Below are 19,854 nucleotides of genomic sequence, written 5' to 3'. Positions count from 1 at the left end.
CTTCTTCCTTTACCTCATTCTCCACTCCCCTGTCAAGGTCTTGCAACTGAGTACACTTAATAATTTCACGAGACCTCTCTTTTCTGATGGGACAGGGAGCAAAACTCTTTTGAGTTCATTCACTTGGAGGAATACAAGGATAACCCTGTGAACAACCAGTTGGAAAATGGATGTGAACATGAAACATTCCAAAAATTTTTCTGGTTAAAAAAAAATCATGGGGCTGGGAGCATCACCTAATGGTAGAGTGCTTGCCTAGCATGTACAAAGCTCTAGGTTTGATTCCCCGCTACTACATACTCAGAAAAGAGTTGGAAGTGGAGCTGTGGCTCAAGTGGCAAAGCACTAGCTTTGAGCAAGTGTTCAAGGATAGTGCCCAGGCCCTGAGTTCAAGCCCCAGGGCTGGCAAAAAAAAAATCAGAAGGCACATATATAAAAATTGAATTTCACTGGGTAGTTTAATGCTTGCTTAGCATGCACAAGGACCTGGCAGTACCAAAAAAACAAATTGTAGTTAAGGTCCCTTTAGAGATTTTAAAATTTATCTTTTAATAGGTATGACTCAAGACTTTATAGTATTCAGACTACGAAATAAATAAGCTCAGTGGAAGAACCATTTATGTAAGAGAGTCTTTCTGTCTCCGTCATCTCCCTTGGTCGGCTAAGGAATTTGTTTGGTTTTCACAAATTTTAAGGGAAAAAAAACAAAAACAACTTTGGTTAGTTTTTGGCCAACTAACTTTGCTATGCTGGCTAAAGTTGACTAGTCTCATTTTTCCCATAAGATAGGTCTATAAGTTTCATGAAGTAGACTTAAAAAGCACAGGACTCTGTAGACTTGTGTTCTGATCTGGAATACACATTTTTAGCCAAAATGACCTTTGATTTTCTAAGTAACAAAAACATCTAAAAATTTTGTCCCTTGGGGTATGTGAAATGTTCACAGAGCCCACGAGTATGCCTGGGGATTACTGAGAGTATTTCAGGAGGTCTTTGTTTCTGAAAACAAACAGCTTGATGCTGACATTCTTGGGATTCTTCAGTGGCCATTGGAGCTAGCTTTTGCATGAACATAGTTTTTTGTGACTGTTCTTTTCACAGAGTTCTCCTGTAATAATCAATAACTGCTGCAGAGAGCCTAAAAACACATGGTCATTCATGAATTAATTTTCTTAAGGCATGCGTTAAAGGCATTTCTATTGTCAAGACAGTCAAGACCAAATCTTAACATCCCAACATGCCCCACACTTCTGTAACAAAATACCTTTACAGAACTGTCAGCACCCATCAGTGGGGGGGGGGGGCGGGGAGATGACTATTCATGCAGGTTAGAGTTAAAAAAAAACAAAGCATCTAGTCTAGAGCTTTATTAGTAAGCAGTTGCAGTTAAGGTTTCTTTGGCCTAGACATGCCTAAATTTTCTACCCACACTACCGAAACTAGCATCTGTAGTTTTATGCAGTCTGGCTGTTAGGGCATGCACTGAGGTGAGTTTGTACTAATTATCGTTATTTGTCTCTTCTGTGCTAGCAATGAGGATTAGTTACTGCAACATTCCAGGATAGAGTGATGGGAGGTGTGCAAGTACCTTAGATCCAAGCCAGTAAGCCCAAATAACTGCAATAGCATGTTTATTCCTAGCCTCCTCCTTCAGCCGTCTCAGTTCCCTTCGCGCCTGTGATGCATTTGAAAAGGAGTGACAGAAAAGTTTAAGGCAGGAAAGGTTACTGCTGCTTCTCCAATGGAGAAAGAACAAGAAAGACACCAAGTCACCACACCAAACAGTCAACGCAAAAAGCGTGTGCCACCACCCTACACCAAAATGTTGAACAGAGCGAAAGCCAAATGCGTGCTCAGTAGCTTAGGCCAGTGAAAAAGTTTCTGCCTCTGAATCTGAAGGTCCACGGTTCTGTATGTCACACCCAACCTACCGCCTTCCTCAGGATCTCTGGCCTACCTGGGTCCCATGCCAGTATGCTGCAATGGTTGTGGCTGCTTCCTTACAGCGTTTCTGATGCTTCAGTTCTCGCAGGATTTTTCGAGCCTATGGAACAGAAGCACCCCAAAGAGGCAATATTTAAAGGAAGAAATTCACAGTGATGAGAAAAAGGTACTTGAAGAGATCATAGTACACCTTGGAGAAAAGATAAGACCCCAGATTGTGGTAGTCTTGAGTGACCTTCAGAAGTCCATTGTGTTTCTTCTACTATTATTGTCTGGACTACAACTCTGTCTTTTTTATCCAAAACAGAATCTGAAAATTCTGATAAAAGATTATTACCATGACCCCAACCAGTGGTTTCTTTCCAGTAGTTGTTGCAAAATGATTTTTACAAGGACCAAGAAAACACAGAGCTTCCAGGCAGAAGACTTTGGGTCCTGACTTTATGTCTCCAACCTGCAAACCAGATCCCCAAGAGTCTGGCAACGAAGTTGAGAAGTACCTGTAGGCTACAATTTCTCTGTGTGCTCAAGTTTGCATTTCAACATTTACTGTAGGCCAGCCAAGCCCTTATGCTGGCTAAAGCCTAGCTAAAGGTCAACCAAAGTAGCTGGACACATGGCTGTACTCTTGAAGATCATAATGTCAAAAGAATCCTCTCTAGATTGAGACCACCCCTCAAAACACACTAACAGGAAAGTGATGGTAGGAAGAGACCCTACACACGTGTGTGTGTGTGTGTGTGTGTGTGTGTGTGTGTGTGTGACACTAAATATTTTTATATAGGGTCAGATGGTAAATATTTTTGGCTTTCCAGAGGTCATAGGCCTCTATCACAATTATCAGATTGTCATTGTAATAGCAGTAGAGCCGTCGAAAAACTGAAATAAAGGAATATGGTTATGCCCTGTAAGTTATTTATAGATCCTAAGAATTCATATTTCATGTAATTTTTAGGTTATAGCCTCTCTATTTTTTCTTTTTTTTTTTGTATTCATGACTGGCATTCTACCACATGCCTCCAATTCCAGCTTTTGGTTGGTTAACTAGATAGATATAGGAATCTTACATATTTGCTTACCCAGGATGATTATAAACAATGATTCTGAGATCTCAGCCTCCTGAGTTGTTAGGATTATAAGTATGAGTCATTAGTGACCAGCCTCTTCTTTCACTTTACTGACCCTTGGCCTAAGTTCTGGCATGAAGGACCTGTAACTAGGTTATCCACTGTGACTACTTCTCGCCTGTCAACCACAAGTCTTGGCTAAGGCTCAGAATCTTCCAGTCCTTGGGCAGCCAGGAGAGGGTCACTGCAAAGTCACAGCTGTTGCTGGGCTTTAGGTACTGAAATCTAGCAGAAACCCATTGGCATGGGAGGAGCAGCTCTAACAGCTTCCTGGAATATGACTTCTCTTGAAGGCAAGGAATATGGAAATCATGTGCAGTATTAAAGAACATCCTGCTGAGGAAACAGAGCGCTCTGAAGGTTGGTTAGAAGGAAGTAGCCAAGACATGGTCAGCAGGGGTCCCCATTTGGCCCATAATATTTACCCTTTCCAGATGATTGTCTACTGGGAAGGCAGACCATGGAGGAGCCCTCCTGCAGAGTGAGCCTGAAGAAATCATCCTTTGTGAAGAACCCAAACCTCCCCAGAAAAATAAAGCATACTTCTTTTAAACTCACCTTCCAACCCCGGATATAAGACTGAATCACCAAGGCAGAACTCTTTGTCTGCTGATACTTCTTTTGTTGCTGTAGAACAAAGTGGGAAGGTATTAGCAGTTGTATTTGTGTATCTTTAATGTGGAAAACGCTAGTGCAATGATGTCTTGACCAGCTACACTTCTGGAACCCAACATGTAAAGAAACTAAAATATTAGACAGTCTAAAATTATTACAGTTAAAGTCAAAGTACAAAATCAAGAGGCTATATAATATAATAACCTCTAAATGGTCCAGGACCAGGACATCATCTCTCCTTTGTGACACTGTGATAATACAGCCTCACACTGCCAAAATGAACAGGTATGTTGAACACATACACAATGGGGTCTGTCTCTATCGGTTTCAGATTGCTCTCTCTTTTTGCTGTCATTTTACATTCTGCTACTTAAAGGGTCCACCTCTATTTAACCTTCCCAGGTGCTTTCAGGTTTGTTGTTTTCACTCTTTTTCAGGCTGAGAAAAACTCTGGCAAGTATGAGATACCTTGTGGGACCCTTAGATCCACTTTAGAAATAGAGAACAGAGATAATGGAGATAGACAGCTTTAGTTGTGGATATAAAATATTCCATTGAAAGACTAATGTACCGAAGGCCTGGTCCCCAGCTAGTGATGCTGAAAACTTTAGGAGGTGGGACCTCACTGGACGATGATGAAGGCCATTGGCGAGCATGCTTCTGAGGGCTGTATCTGGTCCCTACTCTTTGCTTCCTGTCTGTCATGGGGTGAGTAGCCTTCCACCACATTCTTCCACTACCACGATGTTCTGCCTTACCACAGACCCACAACCAATGGAGTCAAGATCATGGGCTGGAAGTTTTGAAACCATGAGCCAAAATAAATCCTTCCTCTCCATGAGTTGCACGGTCTGAAAATTCCAATACAGCAGTAGAACAAAAGAGGATGACAGGGGGAAATCCAAAAGAAATCTGGTATCTGGACAAGCCACTTACCTTCTCTAGGGCTCAATTATACCAGTTGACACATAAATGCTTTGTAGGGTATTATTGCAAGCATTTTTAAATAAGCTACATGTATAATATCTATTACTTCTGACACCCATGCTATCGTTTAAAAAATTCCTAAATGTACTCAAAATAATTCTATTTCACTTTAAAATTGATCTGAAGGAACTACAAAATATGGACTAATTAAAAATACAAGCCAAGTGCTGATGGTGCATGCACTGTAAACCTGGCTCCTCAGGAGGCTGAGATCTAAGGATCATGGTTCAAAGCCAGCCCCAGCAGAAAAGTCCCTGTGAGATTCGAATCTCCACTCAAAAACTGGAAGTGGTGCTGTCGTTTAAGTGGTAGTACAAGCCTTGAACACAAAGAGGCTCAGAGACAGTGCCCAGGTCTTGAGTTCAAATCCCATAGATGACAAAACAAAAACAAAAAACAGTAACTAGGGGTGACACTGATCAAGATGTACTACACCAAAAAATAGGTTGAACTGAAACCCCTTTGGGCAACTATTTAAAGATAATAATAATTAAAAAAAACCTTAAAACAAACATTAAAAAAACTTTCATTGCTAGAGAAGAGAAGCAGATTAATCACTGCCTTGAATAATAACATAATTGGCTATGGCATTCAGTTCAAAGTTGAAACTGATATGAACACTAGAACAAAGTTCATGGGATCCTAAAGACAGGACTCTCATACATTCAATTCCTCAAATTAACATTGCTCATAACTCTCACTATTATGAAGTGATATATAGCAACTTTCTTTTTTTTTTTTTTTGGTCAGTCCTGGGCTTGAGCTCAGGGCCTGAGCACTATCCTTGGGCTTTCTCAAGGCTAGAGTTCTACCATTTGAGCCACAGCACCATTTCCAGGTTTTTCTATGTATAAGTGGTACCTAGGAATCGAACTTGGGTCTTCGTGCATGCTAGCCAAGCACTCTACCACTAAGCCAACTCCCAGACAACTTTTTTCACTTAGTGACCATAAAGCTTTGTAGTAGGAGAAGAAGACAGAGAAAGAAGAAGGGAGGGAGAATGGACAGTACTAGCTGTTTCTGGTTCTCACTGTCTGCTGCTGTTTAACCTTCTATCTAATCTTCTATCTTACTCTTTATCTCAGTATTCTATTTCCATCCTGAATGCACAGGAATCTGCAATTGTTCTGATTACTTATTTGTTTAGATGCCTACTGTCTCTTTCTAGATAGGAACCTGATCCAAGTCAGAAATTAGGTGGTCTGTTTTATCTAACTTTGCTGTTCCCATAGCCCAGCATGGTAATATTCCAAAACTACTGGATGAAGGTAAGAAAATAATACCTTCTTAAGCTTGGATTTTCTTTCTTTACTTTTTTGAAGGGTATTAGGGTTTGAACTAGGGGCCTTGGGCCTAGAGCAGGATGCTCTACCACTTGAGCCACCATTCATTCATATTCTCTCTCTCTCTCTCTCTCTCTCTCTCTCTCTCTCTCTCTCTCTCTCTCTCTCTCTCTCTCTCTCTCTCTCTCTCTCTCTATATATATATATATATATATATATATATATATCTTTTTTTTTTTGTGGGGTGGGAGGGGGATCATGGGGCCTGGGCACTGTCCCTGAGCTCTTCAGCTCAAGGCTACCACCCTACCCTAACCTTGAGCCAAGCCCCACTTCCCATTTTCTAGAGGTTAACTGGAGATAAGAGTGCCCAGGCTGGCTTTGAACCTTGATCCTCAGATCTCAGCCTCCTGAGTAGCTAGCATTACAGGCATGAGCCACTGCACCCTGCTGCATATATTCTTAATGACCAAAAATGAAGAAATGATAAAAAGGCCTCCTTGAAGAAGAGGTTCTCCCTATGGCAGCTAAACAGGAAACGGCATTATAAATCTGTAAAGGAGTTGCACAGCATTGCTACATGCCCAGAGGAGAACCTTCTTCCACCAGAACAACAATCCTCCGTATGTTGTAGAACAAACGCCATGTGGGTGGACTAGTTGGTACTGTCAGACTTGTGCTGTTGGTTGTGGTCTTTTAACCACAGGAAGCAATTTTAAGAACACTCAGAGATCACGCACATTTTCTTTAGTTTAATCAGCTAAGAACCTCAGAATTTTCCAGAACTTGGAAATTATTCACTAAAAAGTATTGCATAAGAATAAGTCAGCATAAATTACATCAGCATGATTACTGCTTTACAGCAAACCGTCTTGTTAGCTGGAAATGGAGAATATGCTAAATGAGATTTGATTGCAAATCTAATTCGTTTTCCAACTCACTCTGTAGTATAGACACATAAAATGAAAAACAGTTGGAAGCAATGTTCTTTCTTACCTACAGTTCACTCACAAGAATACAACTGAATTCAAGCTAGACTAGAGGCAAAAACTGCAGGCCTCCCTTAGATCTGTGGTATGCTTCCAGCAAAACATCTATGATCAAGGGATAAAGTTTCAAAAAAGAAACTCCATATTCAGAGATTCAATAAAGCTTAAGAAGTTACTGAGGTTAGACATTTGAGGACAAAATAAAATTCAATATTTTGCGGGCAGTTATTTAGTTCCTCCCTGTCTTCATTTTCTCACCTTCTAAAACCTTTTTTTTGACCAGTCTTGGGGCTTGACCTCAGGGCCTGGGCACTGTCTTTGGACACTTTTTGCTCAAGGCTAGTGCTGTGCCATTTGAGACACAGTGCCACTTCCAGCCTTCTCTGAGTATGTGGTAAGGAGGAATTGAACCTATGGCAGGCAAGCACTCTATGCTGTGGGCCCTTAAAATTATCTTTTAAAAGCATCCATTTTATGAAGTGATGGGAGGAAATGACGTGTGTAAAAATGACACCATATTGGAAGTACAAGAGAAATGCTGGCAAATTAGCATCATTTATGTCAGATTAGAGACTTACTGCGAATCTTCTGCACCAGGCAGCAATCACAATTTGGCTTTTCTTCATTAGCAGGAAGTGTGTCCGGCATTTCCAGCCCCGGTAAATCTTTTGAATGAGAGTAGCCAAGTCCTCCAGGCGCTGCTTCCTCAGGTCTTCTAATTTGAATAACTTGTACGAAATGAAACGGACTTATGAGAAACCCTCTAAAACCTCATGGCACACATGAAAGGAGTTCTCAGGGGGTAAAGTGTCTCAATGGTAGAGTTAAACACATCCTTTACACAGGATGTAGATCATGGCTTACAAGAAAAAAACTTTTTTGAATGGAATGCTTCATCCTTGACCAGGACAGTAGCCATGTGAATCTTCTCTGTGTCATTCTCATTTTGGTATATGTGCTGCTGAAGCAAGCACTGAGAAAAATATTCTACTGACTCATGAAAAGCAAACCATTTTTTTTTTAAATCACTGAGAATCTGGCAAATCAGAGAGGACAAAGTGAGCTTGTTTCTCTTCAATTCCTCAACAAGGATGCAGACTCAGATTCATCATTTGCAAGTGGACGTACAATTTGAAAATGCCTAAACTGGAAACTTCCTATGTGTCACCATGATGTTTGGAGAGTTTTAGATTTTAGACTATTCTAGATCTCAGAATTTCAGGGATGATCAATCTATAAAGTCAGTGTAGACATCCCAAATCAAAAAACTCCAAAATCTGGTCCCAGCACCTGTAATGGGAGGCAGATGTCGGAAATATTTGTCTCTTCAACTTCGGCTTCCCAAGTTCCCTAAACTTTCATACTGTGAAACCAACTGTAGCATTTATGCTATACTAATAATATATGGTTAAACTAATTGTGCCTCATACCAATCTACTCACTTATAAATGGGCTCCATTTGGAATTTTATGAGATAGAATTTTAAGAACTCTTTTCTTATGTTTTGAAAATGTTTCATTTTGATGTTTCATATGCCTCTAAAATAGTAGGTATCATTTCTAAAATTAGTGTATAAGTCAGATACTCGGTGATATAAAGATAAATTTTGAGGTAATACTTGTATCAAATATATCCACAGTGATCCATCAACCAGGCCTTTCATGAGACCCTCACTAGATCTCCAGTTTCTGAATTATTATTGAGGTTGATTTTCTTTATCATTTATTTTATGATGGATGATGATGATGATGATACTAATGATGATGTAGGCATACAAAGAGATACAAGTCCACTAATCTGGTTATGAAAACAATGCATCTTGATCATTGTCACCCTTTGTAGCATTCTCCCTCATCATTTCATAGATTTTATCAGATCAAGGATAGTGACTTTGCGTAACTACTACACATGTTCTTTTACTAACTCCCTTACTTGCCCTGCAGATAAACACAAGAGTATGGCATTTGTGGATCTCAGGGAATATCATGAAATTTAACACACTTTAAAAACTGATCTGCGTGAGTCTGACTTCAGTTCAAGTGGAAAGATTTGGGGTACATACTGTTCTTGGGTTTCGGATGAATATCTTTGATCTACCGAAGGAGTATTCTTCTACAGGAATCTCTAATTCATTAAACAGAACTTCCACACCAGACCTAAAGAGAAAAAGCAAAAATAAAAAAATTTCGGAGTTAAAAAATATTTTTTAAAAGTTGATACCATAGTATCAGGTTCTTAGTGTATAAAAAGTTTCATTTCCAAGTGTAATTGCTCCTTCTATCAAAAAATTTCAATATTGAATCCCATAAATTCAATCACATCTAGTGAACACTTAAAAAGTACATTTGGGTTCAAAACTATGTAATCTAACTGTGGTATAAAGACACATTTCAACAGAGGAAATACTTGCATCAAACATATCCATAGTGATGCATCAACCAGGCCAGGAAGCTCTGTAAGAAACTTGGCTATTGAACCAATTCAGTACCTTTTTGAAAATATTTTAAACATTGTCCCTGACCCTCGAAGGACATTTTTCCACTGGAGCAAATGTAAACAAGGGATTGAACCCTTTACCCAACACACCAACTCTCTCTGGGGTAAATTCCCCAGGTGAAAGGCAAAGAGCTGAGATTGGAGGCCCAAGATATCTCCAACTGTACCCCCCTTCTTTGTCAACTCTAGGACCATTCTATGACTTTTCTATAACTCTATGGCCCTTCCTTCTAAACCTACCTTTCTATACATGTTTGTAACTCCAAGTCACTGCCTACAAATTTACCAAAGGCGTATTTTTCAACATTTATGGACATTCAAATCCTAAATGTGAATTTTAGAGATCCTGGTTTTGACAATAAGGAAAACTGAGACCTCTATAGTAAATAGAGAATTTGCCCAAATGGTATAATAACAGTAAAGAGTCTAAAACAAAGATTAGGCCCAATTCTTCCTAAAATTCTGTTTTGCCTAAGGGAATTTATGGGATGAAGGGAAACTCACGCTGTTTATTCATTAAGAATTCATTATTTCATGTAGATAGTGAATTTCTTACCTTGCTGGTCCTTTCCAATGAGGCCAAGTCTGCTTACAAAGCATTTTGTATCTTTCCAGGCATGGTTCGTAGGCCTGTCTGAAGGCATAGCCTGCCCGCCTCACTCGAACATTCTCCAAAAGACCCAGGTATCTGATCTGATGACACACTAGACTCTCATTAAAGATGTGTGCTGCTTTTTTATCATTTGGTTTGATACACCTGAAAGATTTCAAATATTTTAATTTTTAAACTCTGCCTTTATGGGCATTAACTATTTACAGTGCACAATGCCTCATCACTTCTTAAATATATGAGAATGCATTACAACTAACTAGCAAAATGGTAGATTGGAGATATGGGTCAAGTGGTAAAGCAGCAGTTGTGAACAAGAAAGTAAGCAAGGCCCTGAATTAAAGCCCCAATATAATTATGGAATAAATAGTACTAAAACATGCAGTGACATGATATTTTATTGAGTAAAAGAAATCTGACAGAGTGTATAATGTGTGATTCCATTTATATGAAGCTCAAGTGTAGCTAACCTGAATTAGCATTAGTGTTACCTCTCAAAGATGGAGGTGGAAATCAGTGTAGAAGAGGAACAAGGGAAACTTCTAGGATGATAGAATGCTCTACATGTGTAAATTATAACAAGCTGTGTTGTTAAGACTCACTCATTTAAATAAATACTGTGTGTGTGTGTGTAAATATTATGCTTGTACTTTATGAATTGTAAAGTATATTATACCGTCATGAAGATATGAAGCCTATTGTTGCCTTCTTTTTTTCCTTTTTTTTTTTTTTTTGCCAGTTCTGGGGCTTGAACTCAGGGCCTGAGCACTGTCCTTGAGCTTTCTCAAGGCTAGTGGTCTGCTACTTGAGCTACAGCATCACTTCTGGCTTTTCCTATATATGTGGTACCGAAGAATTGACCCCAAGTCTTCATGCATGCTAGGAAAGCACTCTACCACTAGGGCAAATTCCTGGCCTCTATATTTCTTTCTTAACAAACTACATTTCCAGCTTTCTTTGCCAGTAGGTATGGCCATGTGACTCATTTCTGGTCAGAGTAGACGTATGCCTGTGGCTTCTCATCTGTGTACTTAAAAGGAAGGGACCAGCTCCCATTCCTCCAGTTAAGCTGGTTTTCTCCAACTTCCTGATGGCTGTGAATGTTGACATGCTCGACATCCACCACACACCCTGGGAATGGCAGAGCCCCAAAACAGAAGTGCCTTATTGTCTCCAGAGGCCTTCTACCTAAAGTTATGTAAGAAATAAATGTCAGCTCATTTAAGTCATTATTAGTTGTGGATCATATTGCAGCAATCTGTGTCCTAATTAATACAACTGTTTAACATTCATGATTATAACTACATAACAACTATCAGATTAACTCCCCCTGGACAAAAACAGATATTACATGGACAAATCATATGTAGCCCTGCCTTTCTATTTGCATGTGCTTCCTTTTACCATTTATAAGGATAATAGTCACCCTTTGCCCTAAGGAAGGACACACAAACAGTTCAGTAGAATAGCCTAGTAAGTTCAGAATCTCCCTCTCTTTCTTTTTTGTGCCAGTACTGGGGCTTGACCTCAATGCTTGGGCACTATCCCTCAGTTTTTTTGTTCAAGGTTAATGCTTTATCACTTGAGTCATAGCTCCTCTTCCAGATTTTTGATGGTGAACTAGATAGAGATAGGCCTATCATAGACTTTGCTGCTCAGACACTGGTTTCAACTGGCAGTTCTCAGATCTCAGCCTCCTGAGTAGATAGGATTACAGGTGTGAGCCACTGGTGTCCAATCAGACAACTTTCCAACCCTCTCAACAGATCATGGATGAAGGCCATCAAGCCAACTGAATGGAATAGAGACTTTAGATCTAGACCTCTACAAACATTCAATATATGGTACCCTAATGGATCAATAAGATAGCCATAAGAGGAAGTAGATCTACATGAGAAATCCAAACTATAAAAATCCTAGAAGAAAACATGAAAATATATTTACAACCATGGGATTTATTAGAGAAAAATATAAAAACCAATAAAAAGGAGAGGCGTGAGGGAACTTTCTGAGATCATGGAAATATGTCTTTACCGGGTGATATTTACCAAAATGTATACAATGGTTATAAAAGTATCTCAATGCCTTTCCCCCTGCTTCTCAGGTATCTTAGGTATAACTTTCTAAGGAGTCAGCAAGGATACTTTAGGGACGGAGTTTGCCATATGTATACCTGTAAACTAGAAAATAGGAGGTGCACTGTTTGGTTGCCAGGTTTCAGAAAGCACACATCTAGACTCACAAATACCTCCTGTACTTGCCTTTGAATATGCACTGATGAGGAAACCAGACTGAAGAATAGTTTTAAGTCTGGTCTATTTAGCTGATTAGTAGATAGTACTCACCTCAGCTAACAAAATATCATGCTATCATTACCATTAGTATCCAACATATTTTAGGAGAAAAATCTAGTTAAGACAACAACAGGAAAATTTCTGTGAGCAGTGGCCTTTGTTATTCCCAATGGAGTGGGTTTTTAAAAGCCATTTGAAGGAGTCAGTTATAGGACCTGGTATGCAGAGATCTGAGGCAAAGAGTTCAATTATTTCTTAACCATTAAGTATGTTGTTATTTCCTATCACACAAGAAAAACAAGAGCATTTTTCAGCCAGTCTGACATCATATTATTGGATCTGTAACTATGTTAGCTATTCTCACTGCTTGGGCTATTTGTATTCAGATTTTTAGTAAACAGAAATACCTGATATAGTTGGGGTTTTTGGTCTGTAGGTTTTTCATCAATGTGGCCACTGATGCCTTGAACTGAGACCCTGCTGTAGGTGGCCTTTTCAGGTTGATCTTGGCAGGATTCCCTTCAGGGAACAAAGACTTGATGAGGGTGTGGCTGGCCTTCCACATGGCTTGGGACAGGTCTCTATAGAGAAGGTCATTGTTCTTGTCAACAAATCCTTCCACCTGATACAGCACCTATGGACAACACATGGGACTCAATGGCTAGAATACTGTATGTGATACTCTCAAATACTGTTAACAATGTGTCAAGACTATCTATACTGCAGTCTGTCTCTTTCTTCCTCACACACACACAAATCCTGTACACATTAGCAGCATTCTAATACCAAATTATCCTCCAAGTTTCAATTCCATCTGTCTAAGTTGCAGAAGAGATCAAAATAAATTCTCCTGCCCTTCAGGATTTGCAAGAACAAACTAAAAAAATGTTATCATAACATTTTCAAAGGATTTTACATTTTTTGGTGTCTGAAGATATTTTGAGGTTTTACTTACACACACACACACACACATATTTACTTCACATGGGCCTATTTTAGTCTTTCTGAAAGTAGGTAAGGGAAAAGTGAGGTAACATTTTCATAAACATCCAAAGTATCAGAAATCTGAGCAGGACTCTTTAACAAAATAGGCTCGTGGAAAAAAAAGGAAAGATTTGTGAAATGTTCTGAAATTAAAGGCAATATTTTAAAATAAAAGGAAATGAGATGTTACCTAATTATTAAATATTCATGTCTTTTTCCCTTGCCAAAGCTTGCAATATCAATGTCTCTAAATCAGTAATTTTTTAGAATTCTAAAAATTAACCTACTTCTCCAATTATATTTAATGTAATCTATACTCATAAAGTTTATTCAAATATCAGATAAATAAATGTTTTTATGAAACACTGTTTCAAAATCTCAATCTAACAATCATTATTCTGTTAAATCATTTGTGCTTTAAAACATTAATTCTTCAGTGATTCTTCATTTTTACTGGTTATGTCTCCTTTATTAGTGTTGATAGTTTGTTTTAGTCCAACATGGTCTAGATTTTATTTCTCTACAACACTATTGACCCACACAGGTGGGTTTATCCTTATAGGGAAACAGAGTTTAGAAACACGCATCTCTAAGACACAGTATCCTTGCAGTCTCCTTGGGTCAACGGGGTGTTTCCCCATACCTTGCCAGCATAATGCTGGATCCTGAAGCAGCTGTGAGGCAGAGATGTGTCGTTAAGGAAGCGGGAGCACTTGCTCATCCTGCTCTCAAAGTGCTGGTGGGTGGCGCACACTTGGTTCAGCTTTTCTAAGAAGGTCTCATCTGTGACTGTGCCAGGTCGCAGACACTCTTCATCCAGCATAGCCAGGATACCGTTTGTGTTCTAGAATGGAAACAAAAATATTCCCTTCCTTCCTCTCTGTATTGTTTTAATAATTACGTGTAATTACACCATCAAACATAACCAACTTAGTCAATGAAAACTTCTGCACAGCTATCACAAAAAGCAGACAATGAAATCACGTAGTAAAGGTCACAAAAGTGCTTTTACGGTGTCCCAGGTGTATGTATAGGGAGGGGAGCGGTGGATTTGGCTGTATTAGCATTTCTTCCCTCCATAAGTGATCTATGAGTCTCCTCAGCCACTTTGAAATTCAGAGTTAAATACATTTGTTGTCTATTTATTATAAATACAACATTTATTTATTTATATTTATTTCAAGAGTAGGCAGACCTAACTAAGTTAGATCAGAAATCAGGAAATCTACCTTGCTAAATAAAGGTGCTATTTCTTAAATTGTCCCTGTAGGCATATAAGTCCAGAAACAATCCACTCCTTGACCATCAACTCCACCCACTTCTACCATGGCAAAGGCCCCCTAAAGGACCCCCACTTCCCTTCCCCTTCTCCTCACAAGGCCATGACATCCTCTAACCAGCATTGATTCATTCCACACAAAACCCAGGGGAAGTGTGGATTCTCAGGAATCAAGAGTGTTCATAACATCCCCAGGATAAACATTATTGTTTAATGATGCTGGAAGGAAACACTTCCTTAATGTACCCAGGTTTGTACATGAGCACACTCCTTCAGTCACATAAGTAAGGGGATTTTTTTTTTGGCTGAGGTCATCTAGCTAAATTGAGTATATTACCTGTTCCCCTTTTCTTATACAGGAGCAATTAAGTACAATGGTATATTTATGAAGAAAAACATATTAGTCAAGAATTTTGAACATTATAAGTTCCCAGAGGGAATCAGCTTGGTCACAAAATTTAACAAGAAAAAATGGTCAGGAAATCTACTTATTTCTGGACTCTAGGCTAGAGCTTTGAATTCTTTTTTTTCCTTCTTGTTTTTTCTATTTTTGTCCGTCGTGGGGCTTGAACTCTTGGCCTAGGAGCTGTCCCTAAACTCCTCAGCTCAAGGCGAGTGCTCTACCAACTGAGCCACAGTTTGCTGGTGGCTAACTGGAGGTAAGAGTCTCATGGGTTTTCATGCCAGGGCTCGCTCTGAACCATGATCCTCAGATCTCAGCCTCTTGAGTAGCTAGGATTACAGGAGTGAGCCACCAGCACCCAGCTGAGCTTTGAATTCTTTTTTTTTTTTTAAATACATTTATTTTTTTATTTGAAAAAGGGAAGGTAAGGGCAAAACAAGATGAGTGAGGGGGGTAGGAGGAGGGAAAGTGGGAGGAAAACATGGGAAGGGATAACAAAGTTCAAGAAATAATGTACCCACTACCTGATGAATGCAACTGCAAAACCTCTGTATATCACCCCAACAATAAAATAAAATAAAGTTCAATTTAATTTACAGAGGAGGAGGGGAGGAAGAGGAAGAAGAGGAGGAGGAGGAGGAAGAGGAGGAGGAGGAGGAGGAGGAGGAGGAGGAGGAGGAGGAGGAGGAGGAGGAGGAGGTCATCATTGTGGTTCAAAGACAACCTGGGGTTCAAAGCCAGCTGGGGCACTAAAGACCGTGAGATTCTTATCTCCAATTAACCTCCAGAAAATTGGAAGTGGCACTGTGGCTCAAGGGGTAGTAGGGTGGTAGCCTTGAGCTAAAGAACTCAGAAACAGCACCCAGACCCACAGTTCAGGCTCCACAACTGACCAAAAAAAAAAAAATGTTTGAATACAGATGGAAAAAAAACCCACTAATTACATAATTCCCAAGTATTTATTAAAGATGAATAGTCCATGATTTGCTACCTATTTAGAGTGGTTATTTATATGTCATTCCTGAAATACCTGACTGCCTACCCTGACAGCTACAAAGACTATATAGAACAATAAAGTCTGTACATTTTCTCAAAGTACTTTATCAAGGTCAGGAAGACCAGGAATCGTAAACATAAAACAAAGCTTTCCTGTTTTCACACATGAATACATCTTCCAACAATTAATCCATTTACCATAAAATATAAAGTATGGTGTAAAAACTGAAAGTCTTAGATTTAGACAAGTATCTGAAAATGCGCCAGGCATTTTTTATTTCATATTTTAAGCCTTTTCACGTGCATACACTGGCTAGGATCATCTGAAAAATTACCAGGTCCTTGGCTGCCTGCAATTACCTGTGCTATACCTTCTCGCATATCTCACTGAATCTCTGAGACTATATCTGACTCATTTAATTCACCTCTAGAGTCTGTGCCTTTTTCTTCCTTTATCCTAACTTAAGTAGTACAGTAAGAGGTCAACTGACTTTCAGAAATGGAATACTTTTGTGCCATTTCTAGGGCTTGAACTCAGGGCTTCACTCTCATTGCTTGGCTCTGTCACTCAAGGACAGTGCCCTACTACTTGAGCCACGCTCCGCTACTGGCTTTTTTGGTGTTAACTACAGATAAGGGTCTCAGGATGTTTCCTCCTAGGCTGGATTCAGATTATGTCCTCATCCTCACATCTCAGCCTCCTGAGACACCAGCATCCTCTGAAACCATGAAATGAAGACTTTAAGTTGATGTGCTATGTTATTTCTCTTCTCCTTTTTTTTTTTTTTTGCCCTTACAGTAAATCTCATATTGTTACTGTATCTGACTTTGTTACTTGGTATATTGTGTATACATTTATTTGTTTATTTGAAATAGGGAAAGGGAGGGCAGAAAACAAGATGATTGGGAGAGGGTGAGGGAGGGAAATGGGGACAAAAACATGAGAAGGGGTATCAATGTGTGAGAAGTAATGCATCTACTGCCTGATGAATCTAACTGTAACCACTTTATACATTATCCCAACAATAAAATTTTTTAAAAGAAAAAAAACAAAAAAAGAAAGAAAAGGAAAGGAAAAAAGAAAGGATAGTTGTTCTGAGCCTACTCTGATCACTCCCCAAATTCCCAGGAATTTGGAACCTGGATCTGGAGTTTGACAACACTTGTATGGTGGCAACAGGTTAAGGCCCCAATAACTGAAAGTGATGGAATGATTGTGATAGGGAAATAGGATGAGTATGGAAGATCCTGTCCTATGTATACATTCAAGAGTTGTGAAGGATCTTTTAGGGCTGCAAGGCAATCTACAATACTCTAAGATTCCTTAAAGAAAAATTCAAGATGGTAAAACTACTAATGGTTAACATTAAAGGCAGTGACAGCATTTACACAGGGTGAATCACACTATTAAGCATTCCTTCAAACAAACAGTACCTAAGTACTTACATTTTCTATTAGGTCACAAATGATGGCATTATTGAAGTACTCAATGTGAGTCCATTCTATGTCCTAAAAAACATCAAAACAGAACAAAATCAAATCTGTATAATGATGCACAGTAATATTTGAGAAACACAGTCTGCCACTCTCATCATACCTCATTTTCTCTCTGAATTGATTTCTTTTATAGAACTGGTGGTGCAAATGTCAACGTCTAGTTCCCAAAACTTTCTCAACCCAGCAGTCCACCAGTGACATAATCTGATTGAAGTGAACGCCCTTGACCTACCCTGGGACGGCCTCCCATTCCACTCTCTCATCTGTGGCAATTTCCCATGCACTCCACTGGCTCTGGGCCACATATTTACTCAACAGGCCCTTGGGTCAACATTGCTTTTGTGTATATTTACAATGTTTATAAGGAAATAAGGCAAAACTTGATCCCAGGAATCTAAAGCCTAGTTTTTTTTCTTTCTGTTCTTTGTCATCACAAGGAAAAAAATTAATTTTAGAAGCAATCCAAAGACTGGGTAATTATTTCAAATCTTAAAAAATAAAAGCCCCTGTCCTAAGATAAAGTATTTTCAACACAGGGAAAGACATGAAAATCTATCCACTGTCTGGAATACTGTCTGTAAAGCCAAACCTGTGAGGCTAAATGCAGCCACTCTGTCTGCTTACACTTTGTCTCCAAGTGTAAACATTTATTTTTCTTCTGAGGGGAAGAAACGTAATTCACAAAGAAAGCTAGGGATCTTCCTAAATACTCTCAGACATGTTTTAGATATGCTGTACAAACTGTTTTAAATTACACATCAAAGTCAGGGTATTTCTTTATGATGAGAAGACAGGAAGAGAATGAATCTTGCTTGTAGGATATTTATGTTACTAAGGTGCCAGGCACGTACAAAAACATTTCTAAAGTATGGTAATCATTCTAAAGCAAAAATAAAACCTTTATGATTCTGCTTAAGAGAAATATGGTTTGCTATAGTCAGTTACTGGGGATTCACAATCACATTAAAAAAATCTAGCTGGGGGGCCGGGAGTTTGGCCTAGTGGTAGAGTGCTTGCCTAGCATGCACGAAGACCCGGGTTCGATTCCTCGGTACCACATACATAGAAAAAAGCAGAAAATGGTGCTAAGGCTCAAGTGGTAGAGCTCTAGCCTTGAGAAAGTCTAAGGACAATGCTCAGGCCCTGAGCTTAAGCCCAGGACTGGCAAAAAAAAAAAAAAAAAAATCTGCTGGCATGCTTGTGCATGCATATAACCTTAGCACTGAGGAGGATTATAAATTGAAGGTAAACCTAACTTATAAGAGATCCTGAGTCAAAAAGAAAAAGAAAAAAAAAGATGTACTGACATAAATATATGTACTGACATAAAAACAAACAAACAAGACTCAATGTCCTTAAAAACTTCAAGTGAATTTCAACAGCTTAAAATTTTTATACAGACAATAAAGGCAGCTGTGTGCAACTGTATATGCCTGGGAAGGAGGACTGTGAGTTTGAGGTCAATATGGACTACATAGGAAACTCTGTCAAATTAAAAAAAGAAAAAAGAAACCTGAAGAAAATAGGCAGTTACATTATAATTACTACATGTAGTATTTAACAACAAATAAAAAATTAAAAATGTAGAACAAGGAAAAAAATCCCCCCCTTTCATTTTTTCAATGCTTTTCAAATGAACAGGTATTTAAAAATGAAAGTATTTTACATTTAAAGATGAAAAGAGCTTTGCAAACATTACTTCTGGCTATTTTAAAATTACATTAAATGAGATAATCTACACATAGCACTTAATAGAGAACATGAAATAAATAGTAACTATTTTCATCATACACTGTGAAAACAGTGCTTTTCAAGATTAAACCAGGTTTCAAATATATATATATATACATACACACACACACACACACACACACACACACACACACAAATATATAATGGGTCATGGGGCTTGAACTCTGGCCTGGGCGCTGTCCCTGAGCTCTTCAGCTCAAGGCTATCGCCCTACCCCTGGGCCTGGGCATTGTCCCTGAGTTCGTCAGCTCAAGGCTACCACCCTACCTTTGAGCCAAGCGCCATTTCCCATTTGCTAGCAGTTAATTGGAGATAAGAGTCTCAGGTCCTTTTGTGCCCGGGCTGGCTTTGAACCTTGATCCCCAGATCTCAGCCTCCTAAGTAGCTAGCATTACAGGCGTGAGCCACCATGCCCAACTCAATCTAATTGGTGACACTATTTTTTTTTTTCTAGGATGTAGTTCTGAAAGCTTGGGCTAACACAGTTTGAAATGACTATTACCACAGTCAGTCCCCAAAATTCCTTTTTGCTGTCCTTCAGTAGTCACATACTCCAATGAGCCAACAATAACTGTGTGGCTTTCGGTTGGTGATCTGT

At 39.1% G+C, this 19,854-nt stretch overlaps 1 protein-coding gene and 1 pseudogene across 1 annotated transcript in view; both read right to left on the bottom strand.

Annotated features, from left to right (window-relative positions):
* Positions 1-19,854, bottom strand: part of Myo1b (myosin IB) — a 170,254-nt gene that overhangs the window by 19,815 nt on the left and 130,585 nt on the right. The window contains exons 15-23 of the mRNA XM_090354504.1: positions 17,454-17,516; positions 13,973-14,173; positions 12,753-12,979; positions 9,998-10,198; positions 9,008-9,101; positions 7,524-7,673; positions 3,630-3,698; positions 1,958-2,044; positions 1,589-1,675 (exon numbers count right to left, since the gene is read on the bottom strand). Coding sequence (XP_090210630.1) covers positions 1,589-1,675; positions 1,958-2,044; positions 3,630-3,698; positions 7,524-7,673; positions 9,008-9,101; positions 9,998-10,198; positions 12,753-12,979; positions 13,973-14,173; positions 17,454-17,516 — 1,179 coding nt within the window. The remainder of the gene's footprint in view (positions 1-1,588; positions 1,676-1,957; positions 2,045-3,629; positions 3,699-7,523; positions 7,674-9,007; positions 9,102-9,997; positions 10,199-12,752; positions 12,980-13,972; positions 14,174-17,453; positions 17,517-19,854) is intronic.
* Positions 7,808-7,919, bottom strand: LOC150048562 (U6 spliceosomal RNA; annotated as a pseudogene).

Source organism: Megascapheus bottae, chromosome 21, assembly GCF_031878675.1.
Source record: "Megascapheus bottae isolate mThoBot1 chromosome 21, mThoBot2.hap1, whole genome shotgun sequence".
Taxonomy (NCBI): domain Eukaryota; kingdom Metazoa; phylum Chordata; class Mammalia; order Rodentia; family Geomyidae; genus Megascapheus; species Megascapheus bottae.
Note: the sequence above shows the minus strand (reverse complement) of the source record. Positions and strands in the feature narration are given on the sequence as shown.